This window comes from Abramis brama (assembly GCF_963993115.1).
Source record: "Abramis brama genome assembly, chromosome: 11".
Classification (NCBI taxonomy): Eukaryota; Metazoa; Chordata; class Actinopteri; order Cypriniformes; family Leuciscidae; genus Abramis; species Abramis brama.
Window position 1 is genome coordinate 4,407,967 of NC_139973.1, and position 26,097 is coordinate 4,434,063.

The 26,097-nt window shown below is 36.8% G+C and overlaps 1 protein-coding gene across 1 annotated transcript in view; it reads left to right on the forward strand.

Annotated features, from left to right (window-relative positions):
* Positions 1-534: 534 nt before the first annotated feature.
* The window catches only part of gnai2b (guanine nucleotide binding protein (G protein), alpha inhibiting activity polypeptide 2b), a 42,781-nt gene continuing 17,218 nt past the window's right edge, over positions 535-26,097 (forward strand). Inside the window, exon 1 of the mRNA XM_084128387.1 lies at positions 535-1,298. Coding sequence (XP_083984513.1) covers positions 1,181-1,298 — 118 coding nt within the window. The 5' untranslated portion in view covers positions 535-1,180. The remainder of the gene's footprint in view (positions 1,299-26,097) is intronic.

Below are 26,097 nucleotides of genomic sequence, written 5' to 3' on the forward strand. Positions count from 1 at the left end.
CTATTTTACTGAATAAAATGCCACTGAATTGATTCAAGTTTAGGCTATTTGCCATTTCCTTACATCCTTAATAGGATTTTATTATAAAAATATCTATATATTTACATTTAAGTAAAGCTTCTTTATAGTGCAATTGTAAACAAAGTGGCAAATCAAGGGCTATGCTAGTAAGTATAGTACCCAGGTTACTTGTTATATATTTATTTTTGTTATGAAAGTCATGTTTTTTAATTATGAAAAGAGTATTACATAGATATGATAATGTAATTATTCTAATCTTTTTGTAAACCAACAGTTAAGACTGAATTGATTTTGAATTGATTTCACTAGCTAGATTTTTGTGTCTTTTCAGTGAAATGTTTCTTATTATGTGTCATTCTTGTTTAAACGTCAGTGTGTTAATAATTAATCATGTTTGTTGAGTGATAATTTCAAAGAATCAATGAATCATTTTTAACAGGTTCATTGAACCATATGAGCAAACCGATTCTCTGTGGATTGTTCGGAATCAGCAGCAGAAAACTACTGCATTTCCCACAATTCACGGGCAGTTGTTCATCAGTGGGTGGGTGCTGCAACGCTTGGGCTTTTTCACATTCTTACGCTCTGTTTATTCCTCGGAAGAAATCAGCGCGAGTGGAGCGCCGCGCCGAACGCTGCAACGTTCTGAATTTGAATTTTTAAATATTTAGAATTTCCCTTGCCAGGTTCGATATGCAGAACGTTTGAATTTTAAATAATAACGGGAAAAAAAATACCAGAGCTGTTTGGCGGCAGAATTTCTCAGGAGTTGTATATTATTTTCGCGTGTAAAGAAAGGCACCTGACTCAGTGCAAGCGAATGATTTTGATTTCAAGAACTGTGAGCGGTAGATGAAAGCGCCGACGCCGCGGCTGCTCTTTGATCTGAAAGGAGGCGCTAAAGGAAGATTGATTGATTGATTTGGCGGAAAGCTAAAGCAACTTTTTAATCTCGTCTAAACATATTCTAACCCTCCTGATTGATGGAGGCTCACAGGACGGGCATTTTCGGAATCAAACCTTTTACATTGTGACACTTTGCACCTTTATATCACATCTGTCAATCCACGCGGCGTCTTTATAGTTTACAGTTCTTGAGCGGAACGGACCGAGCTGATCTGACCCGTTCTCTGAAGTTTGACGCGCGCACGGTTCGATCATGGGCTGCACGGTGAGCGCTGAAGACAAGGCGGCCGCCGAGAGATCAAAGATTATCGACAAAAACCTGCGGGAGGATGGAGAGAAGGCGGCGAGGGAGGTGAAACTGCTCCTGCTCGGTAAGTCATGGCACGTCGTGTGTGAGTGTGTGTGTGTCATTTTTAGCAGGTCTGTGTGTTCAGAAGGCTCCCGCGAAAGATTTCGTTCTCCAGTGCTATTTGTCACATGCTTCCATAAAAACAACATGCCAGTACTTTGCTACTCGTTTGGAGGAGATACATATATTTAGTTTGATATTGAGGTTGAGGATATGATGTGCGGTTCGATTCGATTGGTGATGGATGAAAACACACCAGCATCCGTCTAATGCACTGCTGCTGTCTTTCATTTGAGACTTAAAACCACAATATTATTTACCCAAAAAAATCAAGAAGTAAGAAATGCAATGTTTGTGGACATTTACTGCGAAAATACCATAGCATACCTTAAAACACTTTTGCTTTCCATATAAGATATAAATACTACCGTGTTTTCTAGGCATTTTTATATGATCAGTGATAAGACGTGCGCACATGAACATACATTCCGAGGTAATCATCGAAGCACATTCGAGTACCATGGTGTTTTGGATATACTATGGTAGGAGTATGGTATGAAAGTGCCATGGTATAGTGATGATATTGGTGATACTATGGTGCAGAACATTCATGGTACTCCAAGCAAGGTACTTCCAAACGTATTATGGCCGTTATTATTTTTCCGTAAATTATATAAAAGTACCATGAAATTACCATCTGTACCATGCTCATGACACATTTTTAGGCATGATTTTGTATGGGGGTGCATGAAAAACCAGCCCGCCATTATCTCATTGCTTCATCAACACTGTTATGTGACATTAAATATACATTTGCAGAGTGCATAAGTGATCAGGATGCTGCATATTGTGTGTCATCGTTATATCATCATTATCAGTGATGTTTTTATACTGTTGTTTAATTTAGTATCGTTTAGCTTATTCAGGTCAATTGCAGATGTTCTCCAATATAACCACCTGCAATAATGCATTATGTAACTCTTCTACTATACGTCCATTAGCTATACTCACCTCTTCATTGGAATAAAACACTTATCAATGTTTAATTATGTGGTTTCCATGGATGCTGCATTGTCCCTTATGCTCATGTATTTAGGCCTTGTCATCAATAATCTCAGCTCTCTTGTTCTATTGCTATTTTGTATCAAAAGCTTGGCATTAAATGAAGTAAACAGGCATCCAAGATACAATGCTGTTTGACTTTTAGCAAGACGACCAGGTTAGGAATAAACAAGAGCCTGCAGGTATTGCACTTGTCGAGTAACCCTGCTGTGAGAATCAGATAAGTACAGCTCTAAACAAAAGACTTCACCATTCAATTATACTTCATTAAAGCTGAGTTCACCCGTAACCAATCCATTTTTATTCTGTCAGGTCCATTGGTGGTAAATGAAAGCGTGTTGGATTCTGAAAATTACTTTGGGGTGGGGGTTTTTGGATGGGGGTTACTGTACGATTCTGTAGTTAATGCATGTTGATACACACCTGTTTAAAAGTCAGTGGATGTTCTGGTAAAATGACTTTACAGTCCATTAGATATGCTGCAGTATGAGTGATGTTCGCAATCGCAGTGGGTTTTTTGTGGCCCGTAGTAGACCTTAGGTTAGATTTAACACAGGTGGACTTACAAGCACTGTATAAAGGTACTAGATCATGTAATTTTCACAACTTTGAATGATTTCACAAAAAATTGTTTTATGAAGTTTTTGTCCACTGACTTACTAATACATCATTTGTTTCATTTACTGGATGAATCGGCATTTTTTGAACAAATCTCTTGAATGAATGATTCAATGAATGACATACTTTTTTTTAAACTTGTCGCCACCTAGTGGCGTAACACACTATAAATTGATACAATCTTTATATTTGAAGCATCAATTTACTTTCTAAAAGGGATTTGCTCTATTTGATCGCTACCATAGTAATACATTAGTGTTTATATCCAAACTATTAACTTTTATTCCAGTACTTCTGATATTATTTGAACATTTGTAACAAGGAAATAATGATACTGTGTTGTTGAATTGACTGTTTGTGAAGCGGTTTCATACTTGCACATGACAACTGCTCTCTCTGGTTCAGTGACAGCGTGAATGTGGATTTGAATATTTGCTGTGATCGGACTAGTCAAAGGTTTAATAGACAGCTGAATCGTGGTAATTTAGGAATGAGATTGTGGGTGTTTGAATCGAGATCGCAATCTTTTTGCGATTAATCGCACAGCTCTACTGTTTATTGACAAGGATGTCTGTAGATTTTTTTGCAGGGGTACAAGGGGAGACCAAGATATCTCAAAATTACCAAATATTGTCTGATTCATTAGCCTGACTGATATATCAGAATATTTACCATGTGTAAAATCACATGTAGTCTGGTTAACGTTGCTCACATTGAGCCTGAATTTATGACCTATCAGTACATTTCGTTTAAGTTTGGAAGTATCAGATTTTGTCATTAAAACAGATTATGAGACTGTTAATCTCTTAAAGTTAGTGTATCTCTTAAAGTTAATGTAGCTGCTTAAACTGTGGCCTAATTCTGCACAGAGTCTCTATCCTCACACTTCAGTGCCGCCACGCCACCCTGAGCTGGAGCGTTTGTGTCCTGTATGTCATATCCTGTTAGTGGCGCAGCATGTGTGCTCTGATGCTGACAGCGTGGGGACAGGTGTGACACCAGCGCTCTCCTCAATACGCTTTACCCTACGGAGAGAGCAAGCAGGAGTGAGAATACAGGGAGAACATGCCTGGGGAATAGGGCAGACAGACTTTAGATGTAATCAAAAAATTGGATGAATTTAGCTTGACACGGATTCCCCCTAGGTTACTCATAACATGTTGTTCAACTTTAAAAATATCTCTATGTAAAAAATAAAAGCAATCTAGAAAGCACATATGCTACATTATTTAGGTCTCAGGCTCACAGTGTTAAATCAGAAATGAGACACTCAAGCCCTGGCTAGTACAGTGTAAATAGGGATTTCCACACACCAGTGTTTACTGAGCTCCCACTAATGACTTCATACGGTCAGGTCTGAAAATGATAGATGACCACAGCAATAATCTCATGCTGTTATATCCTGTAAACACAGTGCAATTTCTCGTCAGCACCATATTCTGCCTTATTCAGCGTTTTCACAATATTGCTAAACGTACATGAACATCATCAGTTTGAAACATTCTGGATGTGAAAATGAAGCTGGCTTGGTTACTTTTCATTGTTTACTGACTCAAATCCATCACCTGTCTTGGGTTGTACAGGTAGTCGGTTTAAACATTTCACATTAGTATGAAAACAACTCCAGCACTAGCAATGTAGAAAAACAATCATCCAAATATAATGATGCACTCAAATGCATTTACGTTTACATGCTTTTACTTTATATGTTGCCAGGAAATTGACCGTAATCAGAACACAATCATGCATTGAAGGCACTCAACGTACTGTTCAATATAGCAATGTTTCAATCTGGTTTGAAAGACAGATAATTGTTTAGGATGACTGATTTTTAGACTTAATTACTTAAGTGTAATTTGAATCAAATTAAATAATTAGAAGCTGATTGAGTGTATGTTTAAGTATAAGAATATTCTCTCATTGCTGTGCATTGTGGGATTGCTTTATCTGCAATGGATATTGAACATTTTCTCAGTTTTTCCAGAATGAAGCATTTTACAAGCAGTGTAATCTGTCGTCTACAAATTGAGAACCACACCTATGATATGACGCCTACAAATGTTGTCTTGCTGGGAATCTCACTAGGTTTATGTAACAGAACTGTGGTTCAGACAGGTTTTTCATAATCATTTTTCCTAATAGCCTCTTTCACTCCTTACTCAGTATGCGTCACATTTTTGAAACCACGCTGGTCAGAATTATTGACCTTGCCTCCTGTTCATGTCTCTGCTGTTTATGAGCAACTCACCATTATGACACATGTCTGGTGGTCATGGATACTCCAGACTCTTATCAGTTGGGTTTAATTAAAAAAGTTGGCTGCCATGTGAATGCCAGGAATATCCTTGAGTCAGGTTTTTTTTTTAACCCTCCAGAATCCTCCCACGACATGGACTGCAAGTGTTGAATCCCCAAACAATTGTGAAGTCAAGGTCATGACACAGACTCCAAGCGGGACGTACTTTGTGGTCTTGTGTTTATGTAAACCGTGCTTCTTTAAACTCTTTCCTCCTCATGCCTGAACATTTCAGGTGTACTAGGTTGGCAAAACTCAAGGAAATTCCAAAAGACAAAAGCTTTGAGGACAAGAATGACGAGCACTTTCTTTGGGTTTAGCTTTTTTGAAAGGAGAATGGCCAGCGGCGACAGTTACATCACATAACTAATGGAATTGTGCCACAGAATGGGGGCAAGTGACTATCAGGAGGGTTCATGTGCTGGAAACTACTGTTGTAGACACTCGTTTTGAAGGGGATATTCTGGACTCTTTTATGCAGGTCCTTTTTTGAGACATTTCTATGTGTAAATTACTTGGAAATCCCTGAGGAAATGGAATTTGGAAGGTTTTAGCAGCACATCTTTTATAACAGCAGACAAGGGCTGGGAAATATAGCTAGAATTATGTGTTAATATTTTTATCAAAATCATATCTCAGTGGCTGTTGGGTTGGAATAATGGTTAAAAAAAAACATTGTACTCCTATTAATTTAAAAAAAATATACTTGTTTCTACTCTACCATTTTAATTATTTATAAAAAAATAAATGAGTATACTTTTATTTAGGAAGGTCACATTAAATTGATCAAAGATGTTTATAATCTTAGAAAATGGTAATTTTTTGTAACTTTCTATACATCAATGAATTCAAATGTATAGAATCAAGATTGTTTTCCACAAAAATATGAAGCAGCACAACTGTTTTCAACATCAAATCAGCATATTAGAATGATTTCTGATGGATCATGTGACACTGAAGACTGGAGTAATGATGCTGAAAATATATTCAAGTTATTTTACATTATATTAAATAAATTAAATTCATAATGTTATACAGTATTACTGCTTTTGATTCAATAAATGCAGCTTGGTTTGCATAAGACTTAACATAAAGTTTGAACGACAGTGTATAATCAGAGGAACCAATATTTCGACCAAACAGCCATTGTTGCTGATTAAATTCAAATGTACACTACAGTAAAGTCTGATGTGGTCAGATAAGCTGTTGTTTTATTGTATAGATCATCAAGAAGCACATACTTGTAATTTCACATAAAGCTTGAAAGCACACTGAGAGGTGAGTGTTTTGGGATAAAAGCTGGTGTATCTGTTGTTAAAAACCTAGAAGGCAAGTGGCTTCAGTGATTTATCTGCTGCACTGTTTACATTTGAGTGTTCTGAGTCATTGTGTTGTGTCTGTGTAACTCTGGCTCATGTTGTTCTGAGGGGTTGGAAAGAGCAGAGGTCAGAGTCGATATTCCTGTCAGGAGACGTCAAGCAAACAGCGACAGTCCCAGACAGTGATAAAACGGCACCTTCTCCTCTTACCTTCAGATAGAGTGCAAAAACAGCTCGCCAAGGTGACTCCTCGCAGAGCAGGTGACAGCTTCCTGCACACACTTGCATCTTCAACATTCACACACACACACACACTTGACTTCAGAATGAGACTGTGTCCTCCAAAAACCTCCTCTGTGATTTGTGCACATTTGAAAACAGACGTCTGGCTTTATAGGTTTCCTATTTCAGCTCGTCTCAAAGGTCTTACATCAACCTTGCCCAACTTGAAAGCGTCTCCTGTTCTTTCATAGAATGATGTCAGATCTTCAAGTCTCGGCATGCCCTGAAATATACCAAAAGTTGGTGTTGCAAGTGGTGGTCCTTTACCTTGAAGAAACCTAGAGTTTAATGGCTATGTTGTGCTTTTTTGTTTGCTTAATATTTTATGAAAAAATAATTGATATGACATACGATAGCTTTGTGTGATGAACAGAGCAATGCTTAAGTTGATATTTACTGAAAATCATTTCCACAAATCTAATTTGTGTATGCACATATTAAAACTTAATGCATTAATAGGTCACAAGACACAGTGGCCATTGGCACCTGACATCACACCTGTTACGTCAACAGAAAAGATGTTTTCAGGACTGACAAACTGCAATATGGGTCGATTTAGTTTTCATGTTGTCTGATGTGTGCTGAGATCAGTCACAGAAGATGTTTTCTCTTGTTTAGTTGTTTAGGGCAGCTCTACAATAGTTGTTCCTTTGTTGTTGTGTGTATTATTTGGGATGTTGTGTATTTATTGATCTCAGCCTATTGGGGCTAAAATGCTTGCAGCCATTTACCAGCGAACTGCTGTGCTGTTTCTGTCATTAAAGGCTGAATACATCAGCTGGTTTGCCAGTTTCTCTCACACTCATTGTCAGTCCATTTTCATTCCTGCAAAGCTCAGAAAATAGACGTAACCTCCTGTAGCCCGTATTATAATCTGTGCAGTGAAGTTGAGAGCATGCAAAATCCATCTTAACACAAAGAAGATTTACTTAGCGTATATGTACTACCGTCCGTTCAAGATGTTGGGGTTGGTCAGATTTTGTTTTTAATGATTTTGAAAGAATTTTCTTATCCTCACCCAGGCTAAATTTATTTGACCAAAAATAATGTAAAAAGAGTAATATTTTAAAATTTTAAGTGCATGTCTGTGTGAGGTTCTGCTCACACAAGAGCTGTTGTAGCTCCACCCTCTGTGCCGGGAGCAGCAGCTCATTTGCATTTAAAGGGACAGACACAAACGGAGCGTTTTTACTCGCCCTCAAAAAGTGACAACTTTAACATGCTATAAAAAAATATTTTGAGCTAAAACTTCACATACACACTCTGGGGACATCAGACACTTATTTTACCTCTAGTGAAAAGGGCATTATACTACCCCTTTAATGAATAGAAAATTCAAAAGAACAGCATTGATTTGAAATAGAAATCTTTTGTAACATAATTCACTTGTCACACATTTCACATGTGATCACATTGATTTCACAGTATGTGAAAGTATGTGTTCTACATGTGACCACATGTACATTCACAATTTTCTGAAGAGATCGTTTTATTTGTTGAATAGATTTAATTTAGGCTTTTATTCACATTTAAACATTACCCAGCAAACATAAAAAAAAAAAAATCTTTGATTGATCGCGCCCTGTGTGAATAGCTCCATAGAGATCTATTGTTCAGATTCAAGAGCTCCATCGCGTCGAACATTGGCGCCGAATTATCACGCTCAGTGTGAAAGTCCCTTAACTTGTAATAGTAGTCTTAGCAATTTATTTAACCAGCCCCTGGTGTTACACTAAATTTTCCTTTAAATTTCCTTGTAAAGCAGCAGTCCATTTGACTAAGTCTCTCAGTGCTTTTTTCTTCAGTAATTCTTGACCATAACTGGCGTTGGTGTATCTTCATTTGCTGACTTCTCGTCTTGCCAGACGTAATGAAGGGAACTGCGAAACCCATCTGACACAATGCCGTCAGCCCTCCGGTGGAGGGTTTGAACATGGCTCTGTAGGAGTGCTCTTTGTGAAGCTCTCCTCTTTTTGAAGCACTGCTCAGAGATGTAAATTGGGCTCAGGCTCTGATTAGGGCACTTGACGGGTGGCAGTGTAGAGCCGCACTGGAGATCAAAGACACTGGAAAAGCTGAGGACGAAGACTCTTTAGACGCCAATGCCCTAAATTGGTGTAATTGATCACGGTAGTGAATGCTGTCATTGTGGCCGCCCTATCTCAGCATCTCAAGAGCATTCTTTTCTTGGAGAGGACACTACGGACATGCAATAAGTATATAACACAATAGTTTGCCATCTGGAAAATCAGTAGATGAAATTTAAAACTGTTTTTGAAAGTAAACTGCAGCTTGAGTTGTTACTGAGCGCAGGCTTTGACACTTCAAGTCTATTTTGCACCATTAGTCAATCCCCTCCTTCCCTTTTCTGCCTATTATTTTCTGTCCTTTGACTATTACTGTTAATTAGCTTTTGGCAGTTTGAACAGTCTTATATTATTGAACACTATAATTTAACTCTACAATATAATTTTGCTGGAAAGACATAGAAAAACCTGTTTATATATTATTGGTGCTCAATTATTAATAATGGTGTAATCCTTTTCGGAGCTAATATTTTTGTGTTTTGTAAACAGATCCCTGGTCAAACTGCAGTCTAAAACTCCATCTACATGTGATTTGTGATAAGACTGATTGCATTGCACTTTCTGAGTGCATTTCTCTGTAAATCCCAGCCAATTTCCCCTGTACATCATGTGCTGTACACTTCCCATGCTCATCACGCAATGATCTCTAGTTTCTGTCTTTCATTTCATGTCATGATTTGGTTTCGTTCTTTATCTTGAAACAAGCTTCCTGCTGCTTACAATGAGATCATTTAATGTGGACTGAAAAAACGAATAATTACTTCGAACAAACATATGACGGGTCATAGAGGCTTATGTGTCAGATTTTGAAACTTTGAGTTTCTTTGACTCTGGCCAGTAAGAAACACCATAGTAAGCACTGAGCAACTAGAGCTGAACATGATTTGATGTGACGTAACCTCATGTTTTGGCACACACAAGTTATTTTGTATTAATTACCAAATTGAAGCGATTTGCCAGTAGCAAACTAGCAAGTCAAAGAAAGTTTTTTTTACGTTGTTTTCCCTTTGGCATGAGTGAAAAAGTTCACAGTAGAATGTGTTTTATTGTCCTGCTGCATTGAGCCGCTGTGTGTTGTGTTGGCCTGATCTCTATAGACGAAATTACGGTTTACAAACAAATGTTATCTGTTACTCTTCTGGCTTGTCTTTTTGCAGGGTGCCTAAAGAAGATTTAGTACTTCAATTAAATAGAGCAGTGTGTATCCAATTCTAGAAGTCTGTTTGAGATTTTGACTTCTTTTGATTTCCATCATTATCAGTGGATCAGGACAAATCTGCAAATCTGCTTGGATCCCTCTGCTCTAATCAGACCTGGTTGACCCAACGGATCCACGACTGGCGTTTTGTTTGTTTTGTATTTCACTATTGCAAATGGCTGATTTTAACTTTGAAAGCACCGTGTTGAGAAATATCAGAGCGAATACTTGAACATAGGACTGGGTGTTCCTTGATAAAATGATAACGAAAGTTTGATAAATGTTCAATATAATGTTTATGCACTATGCAAATAATGCTGTGCACGTGTGTTGCAGACAGTTGCACTGGTGCCAATAACTGATAAGCGCTGCCATTTCATCATGCGACAACTAAACAGCGCAGTGAGATCCAGTGAAAAACATTTGAGATCAGTGCAGAGTTCTTCCATACAAACTACAAATCAAATGCCTCATGATTTATTGATCTAGTTTAAAGCCAGATGGAACCGTCCTGACATTCTCAGCAACACTGACTCATAAAACAGGAGAAACTTTGAGCCTTTTCAATCCACAAATCACCAAGGATTTACTCTAGTAGAAATGTGGCAGAAATATGGGAAATTCATCTCATTGGCATTATTATTATTAATGTAGACATTAAATGTATTAAAGGAGTAGATAATATAATTAGAGTATTTTCTGTTATTAAACTATAGCAGTTTTTGTGCAATTGCATTATACTAAATGTCTTTTAGGCTACTGTTTTCATAAAAAATTCCATAGAATCAACATAGTTACTTTTTACCATGATGTAAAGGTAGTTATGTAAACATAGTGTGGTGAAATGCGGTCCGTGGCCTTAGTTGTTAACATGATCCAAATACAATGGAAGACCACTAGTTTATTTTAATCCTAACTCAAACAGTAATAATATAGTAATTTCAATTCATCTTGGTCTTATTCTTTGTTTCTGAATTACTTTGTTGCTCATTTATTTCTCAGTAAACGTTAAATAAATGGTACACAAAGCATGCATGTCTGTGACTGCTCAACTAAATTGGATTACTGCACTATTAGCTAATTGTTGCAGCTGTAATTGTAATCTTAATGAATTATTTTAGTGTCATCCCAAGCTGAAAGCCCACTATACCACAAATGGCGACATTCACACAAAATATGATAATAGTTATTTTAAAGATTTATTATACAAGTCGGGCACAAATTGTTACAGAGACAATAGATTTGTAGCATGTTGGGGTGTGTGCGTGTTCGCTGCTAATTTGTGATCATTTATCTTTCACAATCACACAGCGGCTGTTAGCTTGTGTCCGAGTCGCTATGGAGACACGTTTCTGTCTGTAGCAGAATGTAGTGTTTTTTCCTCAATATGAGTTCAGTACAGGCCAGACATCATTGTACATCCACTAATTCAGCCATAACTTGCAGTACGATATAAACACGCAATTCATTATGTTCTGTGCTCGTAAGAGTGTTCATGTGTTTGTGCATCAGAATAAAAGTGTTAAAATTGTATGGATGAATATTTAGGCGCTATCTGGTGAGGTTATAAAATTATATCTGGCTGGTAGGTTTGAGAAATACAAGAGTTTTGTGTGATTTTTAAAGATTTTTCAATGGCGGATGCTGATATATAGATAATAGAATGGCTGATGCCAATAACTGCGATATTTATATATTTTAATATTATATATTTTATATATATATATTTTATATAAAAGATGGAAGATGAGACATGAAATTGTAATCAATTAATACTTATTGCACACAATATTTCCTTTAATTTCCATCTATATATTAAGGCTGTGCAATATATATCAAAATTATTTAAATATAGCGAATGTACATATCACAATATGCATATCGCAACGGCTTGCAATAACTGGGGTCATGAACAAAAGACAAGACAAGAGAAAGTCACTCACTGCTCTTGACTGAATGTGAATAACTTTTGTAGCTTTAATAAGAATCAGTATGTATTTAATTCATACAGTGAAGACTAAGCAGTGTTTTATCTTTACATTTTGATTTTAAAATTACACTTCTACTGTAAAACACTGCTGTTCACTTTCAGAAGTTGTAGGGATGCTTTCTTCTGACAAAAAGAATGTGAAACATGTATGCAGGTTATTTAATTTTAAATACATTTTAAATATAATTTAATTTTACACACTTTAAGCATTATCATATCACATATCAAATATCACATTTAATGAGTTATCGCATATCACATTTTTCTTTCTGCCTATCGTTCTGTCTATCTATCGTTCTATCATTCCACCTATCATTCTGTCTATCGTTCTGTCTGTCGGTCTATCTATATGTCTATCTGTCTACCTATCGTTGTATTGTTCTATTTTGGATTCAATGAAAGTATTCATAATATGTTTGTGCCACAGAATTTTTCTGTGCTCTTTTTAGGAATCTTGCTCATTCATGTTATGGCATGTCTCTCTACAGGTATTCACACATTCTTCTGCCCACCACCATTATTTCACACCTTGGTTTTTACAATACCACTCACTATGTTGCATCAAAATCCCCATTGCTGCAGACCTGCTACTTTTTTTTGCCAGAGGAGATGATGTAAGATGGTTTAATGGAAGAATAAGCAAATGAAAAGCAGCTGAATCCGGTGTTTATGGGGGCAGCTGTTCAGCACATGTGGCCAGTAGCTGCTTCATAAAGACATAAATGCTCTTTAATGTGAGTATGAGAGAGAGAGAGAGAGTCGGACAGACTGCCGTGGGTGAGTGTAGACTAGTTCCCCGCCTCAGGAAAAATACTGCGTTTCCTCCCTACACTTCCACCACCCCATTCCATTCTACGTGGCATTCCATGCTTCCTTACTTTAGCCGAGCTAGAGCCACCTTCCCAATTTTCCACTGGGGATGGGAATGTTAAGGAATTATGATTATTTAATGGCTCTGAATCCTTAAATATATATCCTTGAATAATTGGTCCTGTCTTTCCAAACTCGTATGACTTGGAACACACATTTTTTTTTTTTGTTAAAAAAGGGTCTAAACAGCATTGAATCCCATTGAATTTCATTGTATGTGTGAACTATCCTTTTGAAAGTGGTATTGTTTTCAGATAGATGGATAGACAGATGGACATTTAGAACAGTTTTATAAAGTGGGCTCCACATATATTGGCACCCTCCATAAATATGAGCAAAACAGACCATAGAAAAATATCTTTGGTGTTTATGGTGTTTGGTGTCTGTATGAAATATTCTGAATGATACCAATCTACAATCTTACTTGCGATGCAGCCTGGAATCATAACCACACCATGTTGATTCGTTTGGCCAGAGGAGAACTGGTCGCCCGACTGAGCCTGGCTTCTTCCAAGGTTTTTTTTCTTCTCCATTTCTGTCACAGATGGGGTATGGGTTCTCTGCCATTGTCGCGTTTGGCTTGCTTAGTTGGGGACACGTAATATTCACAACTATTAGTGTTTTTACTGTACTGACACTATCGGATGAGAACTATCGGACACTGTTGTACTGTACGGATAAGGTTGATGAACAGTTGGTGTTTGCGAGGACAATGCAACAATAAGATGTTTTCTTGTGAATTTTGTCTTTTGAAATTGCTTTTTTGTTGTCCAGTAATTCTATCTTCTCATATTCAATTCCTTCTACTACTAACAATAACTTTTGTGGTGCAGGAAGCACTATTCTCAGTTCTCTGTTTTCCACAAATACCTCATTATGAAATCGGATCGGACCTTGTCTAAAGTTATGGCTTTAATGGGCTTGACGAGAGGGCTTTTTCTCTCTATCTTCATGCCATCCTCTTTCAGTTTGTGCAATGATTTAAAGACAGTCTTTCTTTCAACCTTTCAACCTCAATCTTTTTGTGAATCTGTTTTTTGGTACCCCACAGGCCCAGAACAGCCGGAAGCAGCGCTCTCTCAGTTACTGGCATGCTTTTTGTGCACTGAGATTATCCATCTGGCCCTTAATTAATGGGACTTGTCTTGATATGATTAAGGGGATAGCTGAATTTGTTTAGCCAGTGCCGGTCGTGGTGATCCGTTTAGTTTAATTCAGTATGATGATCGTGCTGAAACTGGAGGCATGATTATTGATGATATACTGCAGATTGTCAATGGTATATTTGTATTAATTGGCGGCTAGTGTCATGTGTGTGTGCACACATGCATCTGCACATGCTTTCCAGCACTTGATGTACGTGCGAGTGCAAAACCCTGAGATGGAAACTCAACTACTTTTTCTGAACAACGGCAGTGCATCAACAAATACTTGTGGTGGAAATATTTCATGTGGTGAATTGAGAGAGAGAGAGAGAAAGTAACAAAGACAGTAGAAGGAAAGGGAGAATAGAAAGGCACACGACAGTGCAGTTCAATATGATATTGTTTCTCTTAGTGCTACAGTTTGAACTGCAATACCTTGAAATTTGGTTTAAATTGAGCATACTTCAGAAACAAAGGCAGAGATTTGTTGTTTGGATTTAGTTTGAACAGGGAGTGATCAACCGGTTCCGTTTTCGTAATGAAACATGTAGATCTCACACACGCATGTGCTGATACCTTGCAGAGGAACATTTGCACCAGCTTCCTGTTGGCAAAAACAGGAAGATCAGTGCGGTTTCAGAAAGAACATGCAGATTATATTAAAACACGCTGTTCACACAACTCCAGCGTTTCCATTGTGGTCTATAACCGACTCTAGCATGTCTTCAAGGTTTTAAATCCACAAATGAGGCGAACATGTTGGCATGTGCTTCTCATTTCTAATGTTACTATCTGCTTTTTACTTCTCTTTAAAGTCGCTTTAGATTAATGTTGGACTATTTTTGGTATATGCACACTTTGGATTCACTCTTTAATATTCTAGTGTGGCACTAGTCCTCTGTTTTCTTCCATGCTTTAAAGTTTTATGTTTGTATTATTCTCATCTGACAGAAGATTTCACCTAAGATAAATAAAAAAAATCAATAAATGTCTTTTTTTTTATGAGGAGTGTCTTAGAAACTTTGCAATATTAGTTTGTAATGTTTTGGAGGTTGGGTTTAGATCACTAATACCTCAAATGTTTAAGATGATAAATCAATAATAGTGTGTATTAACACACTAAGTATCAGCTGTTTTTCTCTTTTGGTGATGATTCTATAATTTAAGATGCAAAATTATAATCTCAATCGAATGGTGTGTTTACATAGATTCATCTCTAATAGTCTGTTCTGCAGAATTTCATTGGCTAAATCAAATATAAAGAGGCATTTGCGAACATTTGAATGCATGTGTTTTTGAGTTTTAGAAAATCTGTTACTATTCTCAACATGGAACAGCATTCACAGCTCATTTTACATTCTTAATAATTTGATGTATTTCCATGTGGATAAAACAGGATAAACGAGTATGTAGGGTAAAAGTGTGATTTGATTTTCTGTCGGGAATTGGTTTGCCTGCATGTCAGCGGAAAGGGAACATAGTTTCAGAATTGAAGCAAGTTATTACATTTTGATGAAAGATTATGAATACACATTTCATTTTGTGCTCAATAAGACCGAGCGTGTGTATTGAGGAGTATACATTGAACAAGTGAACAGTAGGTGAAGGACATTACTCACATGTTTTTTCACATTCACATTTCAGGTCTAATATAAGAATTGTGTGTCAGAGATTTTATTTTATTTATTTATACAGTTTAGTGTTTACAGGGACAGTGCACATTAATAAACATATATGTCAATGTGCCAGTTTAGCCAACTTGGCTAATTTTCAACTGTAGTCCCTGATGGCTAGTGTGGATTAAGGGGTAAGCCGTGCTCAGAGGAACAGAGAGATCAGAGATGCTGGGTTTTAGCCTGATCTCCCCTGGGAGATGTGATAGTGTGCTGCTGTTTTTAGCCCCTGTCTGCAAGAGTAGACAAGAAAAGGACATTTCGGGAAGCGCCACACCAATAGTATGCAACCACAGCACACATAGATGCTTTGAAATGGCTGTAGCTAAAACCTCAGTCTTTTTTTGCTTGCGTTTGTTACTTTAGTGAATTGTGTTTGAAAAAAATAGCCTATTTTAGCAAATCAAAGATTTTAAATGTGTGTGTATAACTGTTGCATGTTTTAGAGGTTCTAAATTAACAATGGAGGCAAAAATGTTAGCATTACTGTCTTCTTTTTACTTCTCCTAAGTCACTTTAGATTAAAGTGGTGGTTGATTATGATTTCACTTTAGTTAGTGTGTAATGTTGCTGTTTGAGCATAAACAACATCTGCAAAGTTACAACGCTCAAAGTTCAAAGCAAAGGGAGATATTTGCTTTTAAAGAAATCGCTTTGTAAGGACTACAACAAACGGCTGGTAGAGACTACACAACATTCCTTCTGGGTTAGTGACATCACCAACGCTAAAATTTACATTTAAATTTAAATGTAATACATTTAAATTTGTTTACATTTAAACATAAAATTTAAATTTAAACCCCGCCCCCGGAACACAATGATTATCAAGACAGAATATGCTAATCAATGACTAGAAGATAACTATGCATAAACTATATAAATTCATCAACTAACCATTCAGAAACGTCCTGTTGCTGTCTACATGTTGTCACTTCTTCTTGAGTCTCTCCATCATTGTCTGAATCTGGTTTGAACATAAAAGGCTAAAGGTTTTTGAAATTTTCAGTGCATGTCTGTGTGAGTGCAAGCTAGCTCCGCCCCCTGTGCTGGGAGCAGCAGCTCATTTGCATTTAAAGCGTTTTTGCTTACTCTCAAAAATGTACAATTTTAACATGCTAGATCAAAATATCTGTGGGGTATTTTGAGCTAAAACTTCACATACACACTCTGGGGACATCAAAGACTTATTTTACATCTTGTGAAAAGGGCATTATATCACCCCTTTAATGTAAATGTATATAAATGTATGCCAATAAAAGACCACATATTTTGCCATACTTTTGCTGGATTTCACATAGTGTTGGTAAAACTATTTCGATGTTTACACTTTAGACATTCTACTATAAGTAGACTATAAGTAACTATAAGTAACTTTACAACTACATGTCAACTAACTTTTATTAGAGTATTAGTAGACTGTCTGTTTAATATCTACATTCTATAACAGCTATATGTCTATTGTCTAATTGTCTACTTATCTACTAACATGAACCCTAACCTAACAGTTTACTAATACTCTAGTGAGAGTTTTGACATGTAGTTGCAAAGTTACTTTATAGTTAGTAGAATGTGTGGACTATGGAAATAAAGTGTTGTTAATCTAGTGTTTACTTGTCACATTATTTACCTATGCCTTAACTTATCACTAGTTATGAAGGAAGCTAATTATACTAGAATTTATGCAACACAAGTTAACCAGAAATGGCAGTTACATCTATTTCTAATGCAAATGTAAATTACATTATGAATGCAAAATTGGATTTTCCAATTGCATTCAATCGGAAAATGCCATTTCTGGTTGTTTCTGTGGTGTTTATTGGCATAAATACCCATCTATATCCATTTATGCAAATCAAATATTTTAAATGTGTGTGTGTGACTAGCATATTTTCCAGTTCATAAAGTCAACCCGGAAATGAATGCAAAATAGGATGCAAATGCATATTTACATTTAATGATGTGAGGAAAACTGTTTTTTTTATTATTATTTTTTTAAGTTATAGTTCCCATTACATCTATCAGTACAGCTTCGCATTACTGCAGTAACACAGCTGATCCTCCGTAAACAAACGTTTCCATTTGGATTAAGCTTTAGCTTTGGTTATCCTGTTTATTAACTCTAATCTGTCTCTTGCTCAGCCATTCAATAACAATTAGATTTTCTTCCTTCATCAGCCTAATCTGTTTGTCTAAACAAACACGAGCATGGGCTATTGAGCCTGACAGCTGCATAAATGAAGGAAATCTACTGTGATTTACCCTGTACACCTTCAGATGCCTGTCGTAATGCCTCAGCTCTGCGTGTCTCGACTCGATTCAAACTCAAATGTGGTGTAAGGGAATGTTAGTTTGACAGTCTGTGCGCTGTGGAAGTGGGAGTTGACGTGCTCGCGCGCACCACTGCAGTGCAGCATGCAGAACTGCTGAGCCGCTCTGGATTTCTGACCCACTTTTTCCCTGTCTTTCATTTGTTCCACTTCAGGATTCATTTCACACACTGTACCCGGTGGCACAACTCAAGAGTGCGTTTGAACGAGAGAATAGTCTGTCGGGGCTTTCACGTTGATAGAAAAGAGGATCTGTTGAAATGAGGGGTTTTGTGTTGGAAAAATCATGCTGGATGTAATTGTTGACGGTCATATTTCATCTGTGCTTGAGGCTTGAGCATGAATGGGTTTAGCCACTAAGCAGAGCAGTAGCAGGTTCTACAAGACAATACCAGCACGCGTTATGAATGACAATCAAAATGCATTGTGTTATAAGAGCATATACTGTAAAGTGCAGATGGAGTTACGGAAGTATTATGAATTGACTTAAATATTTGTCCTGTGCAGAATCTGATTCGGTTGGGATGGGATTTTCAATGGCCGATGGCCTATGTAATAGCGTATTCATAATGCTATTTATTGTAAAATACATGTTGGCATTTATTTGATTATTTTATCACACGCACTGAAAGCAGATGATATAAGGGCATGTGTTTTTCTAATTTTGAATCAAATTTCGGTTCAGTATGTATATAGATTTGATTGTAGTTTATGGTTTTGTTACTTTTCTTATTTGACTGCGGTATAACAGTTTAATAGGTCTAGAAGAAAAAAATAAAATCTCACTGAATTAAATGTAGCCTAAACCTTAATTTTTTTTCTTCCTCATTTTAGTCAACCCAATATTATGAAACAAATGTCATTTAATTCTAATTCTAATGAATAATTACCTGTAACCTGTAACCCAGGTCACAGGGTCTGGTTTGCAGGCTGGATTTGAATGGCAGTACAGACCTTTACTGCCAGCTCTAGTTTGCCATTTCTGCTCACTTCCTCAACAGCTACGACATGAGACAGTTGGGACCTGTCTGTCTGTCTGAATCAGGCACACAAAGAGGAAGCTGACATTGTATTAGGATGAATAATAGAATTGGAGACGCAAAGGTTCTTAGTCATCAGCGTTCTAGATGTATGTGTTTTTATAATAGGAAACGGAGTGGAGCATCTGACCTTTATATTGCTGGTGGTTTTATGAATGCCTCACAGCACTGGAGACACACGCACATACATCTACGCCATTTATAGTAGATGAACGCATAGAAAGCACTTGGCCTCTGTGGCTCTACCTAGAGGTTTCTCAGAATTTTCTGAACAGCGTTTTTTTTTTAATAATGGTGAAGTTCCAGAAATCTTCCTATTACATTTTAAACTTGATGATTTCAGATTTTCTCTGTGCATCTCTATCATAAATGCTTGTTGAGCAGTTCTGCTGGATTTGAAGGCTAATCCTTGACTCTGAGCTGTGGAAATGTGGAATAGAATTACTTTTAGGTAAACATCTACATTTATTTAGCAGGTCTCTAGACTGCGACTAGTGATATTTTTGCTTTGATCTCCGCTGGCGACAATTTTGATTTACATGTGATTTAAAAATGAGTTTGAGTGCCAAAATACTCACGGGCAAAAGAGGATTGATTATCTTATCTTCTAGTTACAGCACGAAATAAACACAAATGGACATCAGAAGGTATGGTGAAAGATACAGTACTTACTTAAATGCATCATGTCCTCTATAATCACTCAATCAATGTTTCAACCGCAGAAAGATGTCAATAATAAAACAGCTTGCAAACAATGAATGACTTTTCCAAAAGTAAATGTGACAATGACTCGTTAGTCAGCTAGAAAAAAAATAACTAAAGAGGAACATTTTGCTAAATTTATGCACCATATTACATATTCATTATATGTTTACTTAACCTGTTGTCTACATGATAAGAGAATGGAAGGAGCTAAAAATAAAATTCAACACCGCCTATTATGGTTACATGTGAAGAGATGCCTTAGACCTCTCAGATATTACTAATGAAGTACGATGGACTGGATGTGCAAGATATATGATAGTGCGTAAGGAGTAGGCCAAACTACACTCAATGGCCAAGTGATGCTGACATTATTATGGTGAATCGTGACACTGGCTCAGATTCTGTGTAAAGAACAATTCTTTGTGACTATATGTAGTTCTTAAGTGGAAAAAGATGTTCAGTTCCCACTTTGTAAACCTTAGTTCCCAGGGCATCCACAAGATGGATAAAAATGCTGACGCTGTAAAAGGAGGGCAGACGTAAACGCATGACAGGATGACTAAAATGAAGTGTGTAAAACTGTTATGTTTATTCTTATGTGGCACTTAAAGTTATTGGTGCCTATTTTTTTCTTACTGGAGCCAATGGCTCCTCAGGTTATGTTTTTCTCTGGAGCCCCAGTCTAGGATGAATCCTGAGAACGTATTGTTGCAGTAATCGCTTTCACTCGGAGCAGGAACCTGATCTGCATTGCATGAGGGCAAAACTGAGTTTTTCTTGTGACGCAAAGCTGAATTTTCAGCATCATTGCTCCAGTCTTCATGATCCTTCAGAAATTTTTCTAATATGATGATTTGCTGAAACATTTCTGATTATTATCAATGTTGAAAACAGTTGTGCTGCTTCATATTTTTGTGGAAACCTTGATGCTTTAAAGTTCAAAAGAACAGCATTCATTTGAAGAAATCTTTTGTAACGTTATAAATGTCTACAACAATAATTTACTTTATTAGCAGTGGTCTGTGAGGGATTGACCGTTAACTTAAACTTGACACACTAAACTTTAATACTAAAAACACTAAAAATAATATTATATATTTTTTGAAATGTTATCAAATGATTTAGAAATTTTATCAAACAGGATTCAATGTTTTACAGTAACACAAACTTATACCATCAATCTATATGTTTAACCACTTTAAAAGATGGAAATCATATTAGTTTAATATTTTATCCCATAAAACCTAGATATATATATGATGTGAGCATGAAAATGTATTGCTCAGCAGAAATGACCCTCCTGTGGTCAGTACATTCATTAAGTGCATGATTCAGCATTTAAATATGACTGAACGTTGATCATAGGATATGTGACACTGTATTTAATTATAGGGATATAATTCACAGGCTTGTGCCATTTTGAGTGTTATTAGAATGTATCTTTTTTTTTATGCAGCAACTGTGTTTATTTCAGAGTGTGTAATGTGTGTGTTTGCACTTGTTGGTCGCTGCATGCAAAGCCATAAATTAATCATCAGAAAACAACAAATCTGCATTAAGAAAATGTAATGGATGGCAAAGAAGATGAAGTGGGAGCCAGGAACCTCAGGAGACAGGTGAAGTTGTCTGCTGTCTGCGGAGACTCGCTGATTGACTGTTCGTTACAGTACAAAAAGTGATCAAAGGAGAGAAAAACAAGTGCAGGAAGAGAGCGCTGGGGCCCGGGAGAGCGAGAGGAGGTGCTGAGAGCCCCAACAGGCTTAATGCTGGAATAAAAGGAAAATAAAGTCTCATTGAGAGTTAGAAAACAAGAACAGCAGTTGTAATTAAGCTTTCCCTGAGGCTTGATTTAAGTTATCTGATTTGGATTCCCTGCAGACATCATTACGGTCCTGCTCTACAGGGACACCTGAACTTCCTATCGGCAACAACAGGCTCACCTAGAAAGACTTATACAAGCCGTGCGTGCATTTCTGTTAGTGTGCATCAAAATTTTTTATTTGGAATAAATATTGTGTATAAAATAGATATGTTTCTTGAGCCACAAATCAGCATACTAGATTTAGAATGATTGAAGACTGGAGTAATGATGCTGAAAATGTAGCTTTGTCATCAAAGAAATATTAAAATAGAAAACTGTTATTTTAAATTGCAATAATATTTCACACTAAAACGATTTTTTACTCTATCAATCAAATCAACGAAATGCAGTCTTGGTGAGCAGAAGAGACTTCTTACCGACACATCTTACCGACCTCAAACTTTTGAACGGTAGTTCAAATATCTTATGTTTGTTAAAGAAGTAAAACAGTTCAAAGAAATCTTTCATATGACTCGTTTTATCGTTGCTTGTTTAATATTGACCACATGTTGTTTGTTCTGCCTCTGAAAACCAGCTCTCTATTGATGCGTTTTCTCCGGTCCAGCTTAAGCAAAGTTCAAACCTATGACGTAGCAAAGGGATTAATCTTTCTCAAATTACGCGGGCCAGCGGAGATCAAACAAGGCCATTAGTCCTGACCTGAGCAATAGCCGTTCTAGTTCCTACAGCTATATTTCTGCTTGAAAGCTGATGTTACTTATGGAGACAACATGAAAGGCAGTTACTCTAGTAGATGCATCCTATAGGAGTTAGTGTTAGTGGTGAGAAAAGTTAGAGAGAGTTTCATTTTTATGGATTGCACCATAAAAGATGACACATTTGCTCTTTATTTACTCTGAGAGGTGGTGTAAACGGAGAGATATGATTGATTGATTTTTGTTTTGATATTTGGTTCATGCTTATGGATGTATCTCTCATCTCTTACTTCCTTATACGACATCTGAAGGATCATAGGGCTGGAGTGTATCCCAGTATCCGAGGCAAAAGGCTGGAGAAAGCACCTGGACAGGCGACCAGCTTATGGATGTGTTCCTCCAAAAAAAGAAAAGAAATGGTTAATCTTGAGTCTTCAATATTCCTCCCTGTATATTTTTGTTATATCATGCATCAGAAGATAATTAGTGGTATTTGCAATTTTACATCAATATTTTTGTATATTAAAGGGTCATATGATGTTACTTTAAAGGTTTCTTATTTTGTTTATTGAGTGTAGAATAGGTTAAAATGCTTTAATTTAAAATAAAATAAAAATAAATTCATTGCAGCACTTCTATTCCCATTGTGTCTGAAACGTTCTGATTGAGTTCCGCTTTCTACAAAGCCCCTCCTTCCGAAAAGCCCAGATTGCTCTGATTGGCCAGCTGACCCAGTGCGTTGTGATTGGCTAAACACCTCAAGCGTGTGTTGGAAATGAAACGCCCCTCACCATAATTGCGATTTTTCAGCTTCACAACATGGCAACAACACTACAATTCACTGAAGCCTCGTCTTCTCTCTTTGCGTATGCCTTTGGCCGGGTATTATTCTAATGTGTCACTTTGTGATGTTGACGTTGGCTGAAGTAATATAGAAGCGTTTTAGGCAGGTCTGGAGCAATGTTCTCTGTTAGATAATAAAATAAATAATAAATCCCTTTAGTGGGAGACTGTAAGCATTTTAACTTTGCAGATGTTAAACATGCACACACTGATACATTACACACTGAAGGAAAAGCTTCTTATGGCCTCTTTAAAGTTTAAGGTTTAGGGTTTTGTTCAGATTGATAACTCTAAATATTAGGGGTGTGACGAGACGCTTACTCCACGAGACGAGACGAGACACGAGATTGGGTTCACGAGAACGAGACAAGACGAGATTTTTACACAATTTTTAAGAAATCCTCAATGATGAAATATATGAATGGAAAATAGTCTTTTATTCAACTGAAAATCACAAAATGCAAAACAATTTATGTGCATTTTGAAATCAACTTGTACTGAATGTTATTTTACTTCTATTTTAATGAATTCTATGCAGTAAAGGACATGCAAACACTGCAAAATGTTTTGCTATAAACTCTACTTCTCCCTGTACGATTTCACATGAGAAATCTAACTCCTTTCCACAAATCGAACATAAAAAAATAAAACAGTATAAATAAAATAAATATAAATAACTGAAATAACACTTTAAGTGCAAACAGTAAGTGTGTATCCATAATCAAAGTACTGCTCTCTCAAAACTACAAGTTCAAACAGAAACAATTTTTTTCTTCAAGCATGAAAAAGAGATAAATTAACTAAGATAAGCCTAAGATTATGGTCATGTTCTTTTTCAAGAATATAAGCATGTCGACGATTTCTGGCAGCAGTTGAGACCTTTGGGCAGTAACTAGGGCTGCACGATATGAGGAAAAGCTGCGATGTGCGATAACATTGTTTAATATTGCGATGTCGATATGACTTTAAGCTATAGGCCCTACTGTTCCCATGTATTAGTGCTTTAATAGGTTCTTTGCGCGATAGGTCAAATGTTTATTACCTGCCTGGTTCAGATTACACTATTTTAGCGCGATTTTGGCACGATCCGTTTCGTGGAGACTCGTAAAGGACAACGGGCGTCGGGACGCAAGATTCGATCGTTTCATTTCGTATAGTGTGTCATAGTGGGCGACAACGCGTCTGTGATGCTTCACGACATCACGACAGAAAGACTAGCATGTTTAATTTTAACGGTCCTCCACGACGGGTTGAGTGTGAGCGAGAGTGAGTGAGAGTGCGGTTACAGTGAGTGTGCGTGCGAGTGAGCGTGTGTGTGTGTGCGCGCGAGTGAGTGAGTGAGCGAGGGACAGTGAGTGTGTGTGTGTGCGGAGTGTGTGTGTGATTGGCCCGGCACACAAATGATTTAAAAGTGGCAGGGGCATCTTCAATACAAATTTCACCCTCACGCTCCATCACGCTTACATCACAACAACTCACGAGACAAAGTTTTTTTTTTTTTTTTTTTTTTTTTTTTACTCACGAGACAAAGTTTCACCTCGACGAGAAATCTCGTCGCGTTTTAATCTCGCGAGATCTCGTAACACGAGATCTCGTCACACCCCTACTAAATATTAATCTTCAGTACTTTTACTATAACCGCCTTTTGAAGAGGTTTTACTTTCTTACTAATCCTGGTGACTTGTATTAAACGTAATCTAACGTATTGCATAAGCAATACAAGCTTCCAAAGTTGGCCAGAAACGAGCTAGTAAAAAGAGATAGGTGTGGCAGAGCAATAATAAAAGAGTGTTTTTCCTTTTTTAATAAGATCAAGTGCTGCGGTATCATGTTTGGCTCTCTGCCGATCTACAGTAAATGCTCAATGCGGTCTAAATATAGTTTTTGGCTACAGTGAAAAGAAATGCCTCCTATTTCTGACACAGGTGGATTGTGATGCATATGCTGACTTGCCATATTTTTTAAAGTAAGCTTCATTGGTGGTGGTGGTGATCTACCCGCTAAAGACCATAAATCATGATAATTCAAACTTTACCATTACTCTACTGCCTGTCTGCAACGTCCTCCGTTAATTATAGAGTTCAAATGTTAGATAGTCAGCAGATCTTACTCTGTAAAGCTTCAGTTAGAATTGCTAGTTATAATGTTGCTAAATTAGATAAACATGACACATCTGTGGGAGAAAGATTTTATATTATATTTATATTAGTCAGAGAGAACATTTTCTGATTCAAGCAGTTCGTGTAGCACTTCACTTTGATTTACTTAATTTGCATATACTTTTTTTTTTTTTTTGCTACAAATCATATTTTTAAAGTTTCAAGATATCAAATTGAAAAGGTTTTATTTTCAGTAAGCAAAATATACACTTTTTTTTTCAGCCACATTTTGTCAATTTGGGCATGGCAACTGTGAATAGTAAGTAGTTATATAACGCCACCCTTCTGTCCAAGATATTTTGCCCCATGTCCAAAATGTCTTTTAATATTTAATATTCTTTGCATACCAATATGTATTGATTCATGTCATTGTTTGAAATGTACTGATAGTCATGTATCAGTTCAGTTCAGCACAGCCCTATTAAATAACCATCTATATCAAGCAATTCTGTAATTTTGCAACCAAAAATCAGTTTACCATTACTTTTGGGTCACATACAGTTTTTTTTTTCATTTTTTTTTTTCACTGTCCTTCCTTTTGGTCCTCTACCCATCAATGCTTCCCTTTATTATTTATTTTGCCTCTTTACTTTCCCTCAGTCGTTTTTTCATTATAGAAAAAAATCACTGGCACACTAGTGCTTTTCATCAGCATCATTCCTTCTGTGCCACTCTCTCAATCTTTGGACA